Source organism: Cannabis sativa, chromosome 6 (genome assembly GCF_029168945.1).
Source record: "Cannabis sativa cultivar Pink pepper isolate KNU-18-1 chromosome 6, ASM2916894v1, whole genome shotgun sequence".
Lineage (NCBI taxonomy): Eukaryota > Viridiplantae > Streptophyta > Magnoliopsida > Rosales > Cannabaceae > Cannabis > Cannabis sativa.
Window position 1 is genome coordinate 26,089,831 of NC_083606.1, and position 11,446 is coordinate 26,101,276.

An 11,446-nucleotide genomic window follows, 5' to 3' on the forward strand; every position below is an offset into this window, starting at 1 on the left:
AAGCTGCACAACTTATAAGCATAGATTTTATTTATCTAAGGAAAAGTCTCAACTATTCCAGAAAAGATAAAGCCATGAAAGAATTTCTTAAATCAACAGTGAGAGGTCTCAGATATGCTTTAGTATGCCTTAGACCAGACACCTGCTGTTGAGTGGGAGTAATGAGTAGGTATCAGATGAATCCAGGAGAGGAACATTGGAAGACAATCAAGTAAATCTTAAGATTAAGAAGAGGAACTATATGTTAGTCAATAAGGGTGTGTTTAAAACTCTTAGACTACACCACATCAGATTTTAAGACTTGCCTTTGTGCTAGAAAATCTGCTGATAAAATGGTGATTACTCTGGGGGTGGAGTAGTGATTTTGGAGAAGTGTAAAAAGCTATCTGAAGTTTCTTAGTCTACCAGAAAGAGACTGAATGTTAAAGTTGCAGGAAAGGTACTTATCCAGTCTAAGGAAAGTTCTATACATTTGTGGCACCGTTCCAACTTGCCTTAACTACTAGTGTTACTTCCTGAATAACCAAGAAGTAGTTGCCAAAAGTATAGAATCCAGTATCCCAAGAGAGTATACATATAGAGAGGAATTTCACATTATCAAGGATTTTGTGATTAAGGAAGAGTAATGGTGGAGAATAGGTTGTGTTTAATTCAACCTGTCAGATCCTATTACGAGGAGTTTACTACTATTACACTTGATTTGTATATCAAGGTGTTGAAATTATTTGAAATGTACATTTTGTTTTATATTAGTGCAAGTGGGAGTTTATTGGGTTTTGTGCCCTAAATAAAACCCATTTTAATATAATCAGATTTACTTATTAATAAAGATCATAAATAACATTTTATGTTGCATGGTTCACATGATTTATTTCATGATTATATATATAATGTATGAATTCCATTTAAGTCCAGAACATATGAATTTGTTAATGATTATAGTGTTGTCAGCACAGTGGAATATAATCTTAATTATATGTTCGAAAGTTTATTCTCTAATTTGTCAGAACACTAGATTTAGACTGACATGGTATAATCAGCGATAGGTATTCTTACACCTTGGAAAAGTGTTATGTCCTTTCCAGGACATTGACAAAGTTTACCAGTATTGGATGTATGGAGTATACATCGGAAGGGACCGATACTGAACTTTGATTAGATATATTAGAATTTATCGTAATATCTATTCAATTCAATATCACCTGTTGATCCTAGATCAAATGATCTTAATCCTGATATGATTAGTTTCAATCTCAAGAGTGTTATTCGTGTTCTTTGATTTGTTAGTTAAGCCTACTTTTGCGTCAGGGTGATACGTACATTTTGGGAACACGATAGTGTAATTGAGTGGGAGCGTTAACATAAATATGGAATCTATAGCTTCTATCTGGCGAATAGAAAGTAAATGATGATTTCCTTCGAGCTTAACCAAACGAAAATAAATGGTGGAGTACTCGTTTCACTTAGTTGAAATATTGTTTATACAGGGTTAAGTGTTTTAAGGATAAAATACATTGTAGGGTGTTACAGTAATTTAATCCCTTTACAGTGTAAATCATCTATATAGAGGATCATTGATCACATTAGGATTATAACAATGGATAACTAATGACGTGTCTATATCATGGAACATATAGAGCGTTCTATATGACTGAGAGTGCAATTCCAAGTTCTAAGTGTGCATTCAATAAGGAATTAATAAGTTAGGGAATTTACTTGGTAAATTCGGTTCAACTTATTGGAAGCTCGGTTATATAGACTCATGGTCCCCATACTAGTTAAGACCATACTTCTTGTAAGACTCAGTTAATTGATTTTAATTAATCAATTATAATTCTAAAGTTAGACTATGTCTACTTTATGAATTTTCACTAAGCAAGGGCGAAATTGTAAAGAAAAGAGATTCTAAGTTTATTTATTAATTAAGATACTTTATATGTCTAAATTAATAAATATATTAAATAGCAATATTATTTAATAAATATTTTTAAGTTATTAAATAATTATAATTGGCATTTAAAAGGTTAAATTGGAAAATTGGCATTTTTGAAAAAATGGGAATGAAAAATAACAAAATGGGAAAGTTGCAAAGTGAGGCCCAATTTCCTATTCTGCCCGCCCACTATGCAAAGCCCTTTACCATTTTATTTTTTTCATTATTTTAATGCCATACAATTCTAACCTAAACCTAGAGGGCATTCTATAAATAGAAAGTAATGGCTTCAGGAAACAACACACAATTGATCTCATTCTTTTCAGAGAGAATTCCTGAGCACCACTTTCCTCTCTCTTTTCTTCTCTATTTCGAAATTCCCTTGAGTGATAGAGTAGTGCCCACACACATCAAGTTGTACCTCAATCATAGTATGTAAGACTATGGAAATGAGCATCAAAGAAGGAGAGAAGGAGATCCAGATTCAGATCTTGATTATGCTCTGCTACAGAAAGGAATCAAGGGCTAGAGATCTGAATGGAAGGAGTCATTATATTCCACTGCACCCAATGTAAGGTTTTCTTAAACTCTTATGTGTTTATTTCATTGTTTTAGAATTCATATTAAGATGTTAATCAAACATACTTGGTAGTAAATCTAGATCATGGTAAAATAATTCCAACAGTTTCACTATATCTTGTATGAAGACCCTGTCTTACTATTGGGAGGGTTGTATTCCACATGTACTCTGTCTTGGCTTACATGGACATGCCATGTCAGGTGGATAAAATTTGGAAAACATAAACAATCATTGATCCTCTATAGAAAGTTTACACTGAGTAGGGATAAATTTATCATTTTACTCTTCAATGTATTTTATCTTTAAAACACTTGGCTACTTGTAAATAATATTTCAATAAACTAATGAATTACTGAAATTAGCGCTTTATCATTTATCACATTTAGTCAAGCTCAGAGGAAACTATCATTTTAACTCTCCCAATCAATTGCTCTATCGAATTTCTAAGAAGTAAGTATGGGCTAGTCCTACAGGTAAGCGGGTAACGAACAAGTCAAAGAACCCATATAGAACAATTAAGCTAGAACTTAACCATGTCAAGATTGAGATCAATTGACCTAAGATCAACTAAGTGACTTTGACTTAGAAAGACATAACATTAATATCTTTTTCACTATCAATATCGGTCCAGTCCAATATATACCCGATACATCCGATACAAGTTCACTTTACTAATGCAATGGAAAAGACATTCTACTTATACAAGTGTAAGTAAACTATATCGTTGATTATCAAGTCAGTGTGAATCCAATGCACTGATAAATTGTGGGACTAAATAGTTCGAAGCATATAATCATGATTATTTTCCACAATGTAGACAATACTATAATCATAAGTAACTATATATTCAGGATTTTTAATAGAATTTATATATTAAACATATAATCACGAAAGTAATCATGTGAACCATGCAACATAAAATGATTTTTGAAGTTTTATTAATTAGTAAATAAGATTACATTGAAATGATTTTTATTTAAGGCACAAAATCTCAACATGTGAACTGTTTGGTGATGCCAGGTGTCGTACACAACCGTGTTGATACCGAGAATGTATGAGAATATGGCGTTGGACAAAAATATAATTTTTTTGGCGATGCGCGCACTCCCTGAGTCTGACATAGGGGATGAACCCCTGGCATAGTGGGGCCCTGTGTTTGGAGGATGCCACATAAGATGATATCCAGAGGCTTCTAGACGTCTCTTCAATTGTATGTATCCAGATTTTACCCATGAGGGTATTCGAATTAATCCTGATGGACCTTTCGCCAAAAGGCGAAACCACATTTCCCCAACCAAAGTGATCAAGCCTTGTCGCATATGTAAGCTGGACTTACACCCAGATTCGAAGTCATAACTTGACTCTGCTCATTGGATGATGTATTAACTTAATTGGCCCATGAATGGGCCTGCTTTGACTGATATTCGGTATTGGTATTGTACACGTCATCAATCTGGAAAAGCAGATACCACTATGTAAGAAATTTTTAGAGAACACTTTCAATAGTTTTTATTTTCTAGTTAGAAAAGTAAAAATTTATTCTGTAAAAACTATTTTTATTTTTATAGAAAAATTAAAAGTTTGAAAACAAAAATTAATTATTTATAATTTTTAATTATAATCTTCCTCAAATGAAAAACAAAAAAAATTCTTACAAAATATTAAAATAATTAAGAGCATAAACGACACGTCGTTGTTTAACGTGGCTACGACGTCGTTTGCCCAAATACTTTTCTTTTCTTTTTTTTGGCAAGAAGTTTGCTCAAATACTTTCTTTCTTGTAATTTTCCCCTTTTCCCCTCCGTTCTATCATTATCCATATTATCAGATATCAGTTCGAAAGAACGAGCGTGGGGGAAGTGGAAGAAGAGATAACAAGGCGAAGACTCTGAGAATCCGAACCAAAGAAACAACGACGATGGCAGCCATGGCTGCACTGCAAAGCTCCATGACCTCTTTTTCCCTAACCTCCAATTCCTTCTTGGGACAACGTCTCTCCCCAGCCACTCTCTGTCTTGTGCCAGTAAGTGTAGCTTTCTTTCCCAGTCCTTGATTCATCTCCTTTCAACTTTTCTTCCTCCCCATTTTTATGGTCAATTGAGTTCCTTATCAGTAACATTGTAATGGGTCAGGCTCGAATTGGACTCTGCCAACTCATCTTTCGCAATTATTTCGTTATTTACTGAATTACATTGTGATAGTGTTTGTAAATTTCTCCCTTTGCTATGTTTTCTCTTTGTTCCATTGATAATTATTTTCAAATGGGTTTTTCATTTTTGTAGTGAAGGAGAAGATAAAACTATAGTTTCTATATATAATATAGTGAAGTGAAAACTCAGCTCAAGTAGTGAGACTAGAAATGTTGTTTCTAATTTCTTGGGTGGAAGTTTTGGGTCCAACGGCTGTATCTTTACATGAGGTTGCCAATGGAGTGAGTATTGTAGATATGGTGCCTCTGTTGGTGCCGTTAAATGATTAGTTTTCTTTGTCTTGTTTTAATTGAAAACTACATTGATGGACCAACATTTTGTTTTTTGTTTTATAAAACTTACTGTGTCCCTATAATCCTTGGAAGAAATGGAAACTCCAGCATAGTGTTAGGTAGTTTTACAAGGAATAACCAAACTTAAGCTATGAAAGGAGCTAGTACCTGCTTTACTGGTAATTAGATAGATATAAGATATACATTGTATATTCAGCTAGTGAGAATGTATATCGATAGTCGGTTGTTTAGCTAGTTAATTTTTTCCGCTCTTCAGCTCAGAAATGCCAGCATTCATCCTGCTTGTATACAGCTCTATAATTTTCCAGATTTCTTGTCTAGTAATGCCTGCTGGAGATCGAAGTGAGAATTGTAACAGTAAAGCTTCGGTTTCGCAACTTTATTGCACCTTTTATACCGATTCGATGGTCATAACTTGTTACTTTTAGGTTTTTCTGTGCTAGCAAGTTGGTCAAGTGAATTGTTTCTTCCTTGGGGTTATTACTTTTGTTCTGAAATGTTTTATTATGTCAACAGATTTATTGTTGCTAGAACTGTAATATTAACACATGATTTTCTGACAAATTTCACTTGTTTCTGTTGCCAGATTAAGTCAACAGAGAAGCCATGTCTCATTTCCGCAAAGGTTAGTTTCAAAATATAATAGACATAAGGAAATGAAAGACTAAGAGTGAGTGAGAATTATGAGATAATCCGGATAGTGATTATTAATAATCTTATATGATCAAATAAAAAAAGAATGATAAAAATCTTGATATGATCATTCACTTGACATAAAAATGCTTTGTTCTTGTTCACAGCTTAAGCGATGGGAGCGGAAGGAGTGTAAGCCAAACAGTCTTCCTGTCTTACAAAAAATGCATGTTAAGGTTGGTGATACAGTGAAAGTAATATCTGGACGTGACAAGGGAAAAATTGGAGAGATAACCAAGATCTTCAAGCATAATAGTACAGTGGTAATATCAGAGATTAACTTAAAGACGAAACATGTGAAGAGCAGAGAAGAGGGTGAACCAGGACAAATAATCAAGGTTAATTTTCAATCTCATAAACTTGAAATTAGTAATTTCTTTTTAGTTCTACATGTCATGCATAAATGAAATCTACTGCATATTGTTTACAAGTGAAAACAAGTATTTAGTTAGAGCTCTTTTGCTCCTTCAGGAAAATTGGTGATGTCCATCTCAAGTATGTATGAGAATTTGAAATTTGGACAACCTTAAATTTGTTCATTGATATGTTTGTTATGTATTATAGTTGTCCTTGAATTTTGCGTTTCATTTCTGGTATTTCTAGATTGAAGCACCCATCCATAGCTCCAATGTGATGCTGTACTCGAAAGAAAAGGAAGTAGCAAGCAGAGTTGGCCATAAAACCCTTGAAAATGGGAAACGAGTTCGATATCTCATAAAAACCGGTGAAATAATTGATACTGAGGAAAGGTTGAAGGAACTCATGGAAGGAAAGAAGAAGACTGAATTAGCTGCTGCTGCTGGGGGTGCTTCATAGGCATTCATGGTTATTTCACCAGTAATGTAGCTTTTTTCTGTTTGTAATTCTACTTATTTATTCTTCTTTTTTTTTCCCTCTTTTCATTGTTGCTATAAAGTAATAGTTTTGCTTAGTCTGTCTGTGTTTGGCTGTATTTTATTGCAAACTAGAATATGGGGAGCGCAAGTTGAACTCATTTCGGTTCTCTACATTACAGTTAATGATGCCATTGCTCACGAAACCTGTGCATACAGTTTCTTTTGCTTTTTCCTAACTTATTGCTGGCATGTTTACTAATAAGTAATGGAAATCAGTAGTAAGGTAATCATTCACTTACATTTGTTTACTTGCATTATTAAAATCAGGAAAGGGAGAAGTTGATTAAATAAGGGAGAAAAGAAAGGGAGAACTTCTCCCACCAATTTTGTAAGGAATGCCATTAAGGGTAATGGATTTTTATTATTTTTATTTTATTTTTTAATATTAAATATATAATGACAATTTTGTCCTTTAAAATATGTCTTGCAAAATAACTACCATATAATATAGTTTAACTCAAAAGGGCAATTTAATCAATTTAAGCATTCCGATTACGTTTCCTAATAAAGTAAACAAGATAAATCACAACTATTCCATTTCTAAAAAATTTTAGTAAACAACATATTACAAATATTGATTCCGATTATTTTTCATTTATTCCGTTACATTTCTCCATTAATTTATTCCGATTCTGATTACTGTATAGTAAACGTGCCATAAGAGTACTGGAATCGAATGACGAAATCCTGGGTTTAAAGTTGATAGCATTGGCAATTAAATATTATTCGGTTTGATGTTGTTCCAATTAAATATTAAATTGGGTTGAGATGTAAAATGACCCTAAATTTGGTAACTAAGTTAGTAAATGTTCACTTTTAAAAAAAATTAAGAAAATGGTTAAATCTAATAAATTAGCTAATAAAAATTATAAATAATAGATTTATCACAAAATATATATAATAACAAAATTAAGTTACATAATTTTTTTAGTATTGCATATTATTATATTGTAACAAAAATAAATAAATATATTAGATCATTTAAATATATACAGCAGTATTAGATATATCATAGTACAGAAAATTAATATACCGTATTAATAAAATTATATACCACAAAGAAATTATAACAATACTAAATTAATACTCAAAAAATATATATATCATGCTAACAAAATTATATATATCACCATTAAAATATAAATACATACAAAAAAATTTATATACAATAAAACAGAAACTAAATATCATATTAAATATAAATAATATATTATAGACAATAAAAATCATATACCCACAATAAAAAATAAAACAAAATAATATAATATTATTAAAAAAAAATTATATATATCATATTAACAAAATTATATATCACCTTTATGTATACTAAAATAAAAACTAAACATGCATTATCTAAAATAAAATGATATACTATACAATAAAACTTATATACCATATAACATAAAATATATACCTTACAATAAAATATATATAATAATAACAACAAATAAAAATAAAAATATATAGGATGCTAATAAAATTATATATCATGTCAACAAAAGTACAATAGAAAATAAAACTTAAATATTATTTAAAAAAATTATATACCGTATAACAAAAAATATACCATACACTAAAACATACATACAAAAAATAATAATAATAAAAATATAGATTACTAATACATATATATATGTATGTATACTATACGAACCAAATTATATACCACAATTAAAATATATATATACCATGACCATTGTATATAATAAAATAAAAATTAATTAAATATTATTTAAAATAACTAATCACACAATCAAAAATATAAAAATAATAATTAAATATATGTAGCATGGCAATAAAATTATATACATACATTAAAATATTTTTATTATGCTAATAAAATTATATACTACTATTATACATATCATAATAAAAAATAAATATCATCTAAGAATAATAATATACCATACAACAAAATAAAAATATACCGTACAACAAAATCTATATACCAACAACCCAAAACAACTCATAAAAAATTAAAAAAATTGACATAATTTTAAAATAAAAAAGATTTTAACAAAACTAATATAGATATAATGTTTAAATAATTTGTTTCTAATTCTAAAAAAATAAAAAAAATAAAAAATAAATTGAAATAAGGACATTTACTAACATAGTCTTATGATTTAGGACCATTTGCTATATTTTTTTTGAAAAAAAGACATAAACTAACATACTCCTATGATTTGAAACCATTTACTATAATTTTCCCATTAAATTCTATATAATATAAAGTAGTGTTCGGCAACCATTAAAAAAATCAGTTTTTTAATTAATTAATCAAAAATCATGAAGAATCTCCAAAATTTTGTTAAGTAAAATTTTAAAAAACAAAAAATAAAATGGTTCCCAAACAGAACTTAATTTAATAAATTTTAAAAAATATTACTAACTAACATAGTGCGGTAAAACTACCTCTTCAAAATTTACAAACCACATTTATTTTTTTTTTGATTCAAGCGTTTATATATTACATCATGTTTTACCTGGGACTCGAACCCAGGACCTCCAACACTCACACACCCACCTATAGCCACTTGAGCTAGCGGTTAATCGTGAATTTACAAACCACATTTAAGCAATACAAATTTGTTTCTTTTGAAATATACAGTATAGTATACTATATCAATATCTTAACTTTCACAAGTAAGGTGGTGATACACATATCCATAGAGATCTATCTTCTTATAATTTTGATTTGTGTCAATCTCTAGCACTAATATACTACTTATTTAATGCAGAATTTATTTTTATAAGAATCCAAGATATATACATGAAGTTTATTTTTCCATATTTTACAAAAAGTTGATTTTTCTATCAAATTTAGAAAGATCTTTAGCCCTGTTCCATTTTTTTTAAATTGGTTCTCAATTTTAATTTTAAATAATTAAACTAGCTAGCTATGCAAGTAACAAAAATAATCCAAACCAGAGCAAGAAATACAGATACAAATACTGTACTAATTATAATTAAAAGTTATTTTAAGTAACGCTCCATATTACTGAACATATTAAAAAACTTGGAGAGAAGCATGAAATTGAAAGGTTGGTGGAGATTTCATCTTGGGCCAGGAGGCTTTGCATCTCCTGCTCTTTACAAAAGATTGAATTGAAAACCCATAATTCTCACTTCTTGATTTTCTTAGATCTTGTTCTTGATTTTGATTTAGTAGTAGTTTTTGTTGAGGAGGGGTGAGTGGCAGGGTAAACAGGCATGTGATGGTGCCCACTACTAACCATAGCAGGGAACCCAACAGCAGGGATTCTGTAACCAAACATAAACAATTCATTCACTCATAATTTGTAACAATATTATTATGGAAAGAATATAGACCAAAGAAGGAAAACAAAAAGTGCTGATGATACATACCCAAGAAGAGCACGGCAGACTCCTGCTTGGTTGTGGTGGAACCACCAAACGCGTAAGAACTACTACTCGCAATGCGTAAAGCTTGATTCTCTGCATAGCAAAATTGGAGCAAACGCCCCAATCTTCGGCATTCTCCTTCTAAATATTTGCTTTTCATCTCCAATTCCTTCACATACATCTTCTTCCTCTCCCTTGATCTCACAGCCGCATCTCTATTCCTCACCTGCCTATATTCACACCACCCTAATTCATTCATTCATTTCGTACATTCACACACAGTACTTTTACTTTATTATAATTTTTTTAATAAAAAAACCTAATGATATATTTTTTTAACCTAATCTGACTAACACAATCAAACAAAAAGTAACTCAATTCAAAAGCTCTCAGTAACTTGAACATAATTACTGGTACCTTCTGCGTTTTTTGGAGACAGGATCATCGGCGTCTTGGTTGTCGGCCTCAGTAGCTACTGCCTCCTCCCCGGAATTACAATTTCCATCGCTAAAAACGTTGGCATCATTCTCGGCGGCAGTGTGGACCTCATCAGATTCGTTGGCAGGAGATTCTACAAGTATATCTGCAAGAAAGTTTTGACAAAATTCGTTGTCTTCTTCGTGGTCAGGGTTGGGATCAGTGGTCTCCTGATCGTCTTCCTTCATCAACAAGTTTTCAATCTCATCGATCCAGGACGAAGGGTCGGACGAGGGTGAAGAAGTTGAGGAATCAGTAGTGAGAACGGGGGGCTCCCACTCCAACAAAGCATCCCAATCGATACCTTCGATCAATTCATCACCCAATTCCATCAACAAACGATGCTTTGGTCTCCAAGAGAGTTTGCTAATCTAGTCTATTTTCTAATTGACGAAAATGAGCCAATCCATTTTTGTTTTTAACTTAATAAATTAATGGTATTTGGGAAGGAAGCGCGTTTGTGAGCCTTAGCTAGCAAGGAATGGAGGTGTGGAAGCATATTCTGACACGTGGAAGATAAATCCACGTGCACGGCTGCTTCTGTTTAGACTTCTGACGTGGATCACTTGTAAGTGGTGATGTCACTGGACCAATAGAAATGCAAAGGATGGACACCAATGCTCGCTCAGGATTTACACGTGGACATCGAAGATTTTGGGCTTCTCTCGAAGAAGGCCCACATTCAGTTTTTTTTATTATTATTATTTTTTAGGAAAATTTACATGGTATATTAACTTTTGCCATTTTTTTACAAAAATACTGCCAGACGGTATTTTTTACTTTTTTACTGTATTTTTTTATAAGTTTCATACTGCAGTATATTGTGTTAAGTTTCACTGGTGTTCTACTAGTATTTTACTAGTGTTCTACTGTTGTTTTGAGTTATACTGCTTTGTGTTTTACTGGTGTTTTATAAAAACACAGTATTTTTGAAAAAATTTCCGTGTGACAGTATTTTTGTAAAAGTTAACCCAAATTCTAGTATTTTTGTAAGTTTC

At 31.3% G+C, this 11,446-nt stretch overlaps 2 protein-coding genes across 2 annotated transcripts; one reads left to right on the plus strand and one right to left on the minus strand.

Moving 5' to 3' along the window:
* The first annotated feature begins 4,272 nt into the window (after window positions 1-4,272).
* LOC115725519 (large ribosomal subunit protein uL24c) lies at window positions 4,273-6,748 on the plus strand. The gene is made up of 4 exons (XM_030655071.2): window positions 4,273-4,536; window positions 5,603-5,641; window positions 5,817-6,047; window positions 6,313-6,748. Exons 1-4 carry the CDS (start codon window positions 4,432-4,434, stop codon window positions 6,523-6,525), a joined length of 588 nt encoding a protein of 195 aa, XP_030510931.1. The 5' UTR covers window positions 4,273-4,431; the 3' UTR covers window positions 6,526-6,748.
* A 2,787-nt stretch (window positions 6,749-9,535) lies between these two features.
* Window positions 9,536-10,914, minus strand: LOC115725441 (bZIP transcription factor 60). Its single transcript, XM_030654959.2, has 3 exons — window positions 10,389-10,914; window positions 9,975-10,201; window positions 9,536-9,869 (listed from the first exon to the last, which is right to left on the minus strand). The coding sequence occupies exons 1-3, from the start codon at window positions 10,778-10,780 to the stop codon at window positions 9,616-9,618; spliced, it is 873 nt and encodes a 290-aa protein (XP_030510819.1). The 5' UTR covers window positions 10,781-10,914; the 3' UTR covers window positions 9,536-9,615.
* Between the last annotated feature and the right edge of the window lie 532 nt (window positions 10,915-11,446).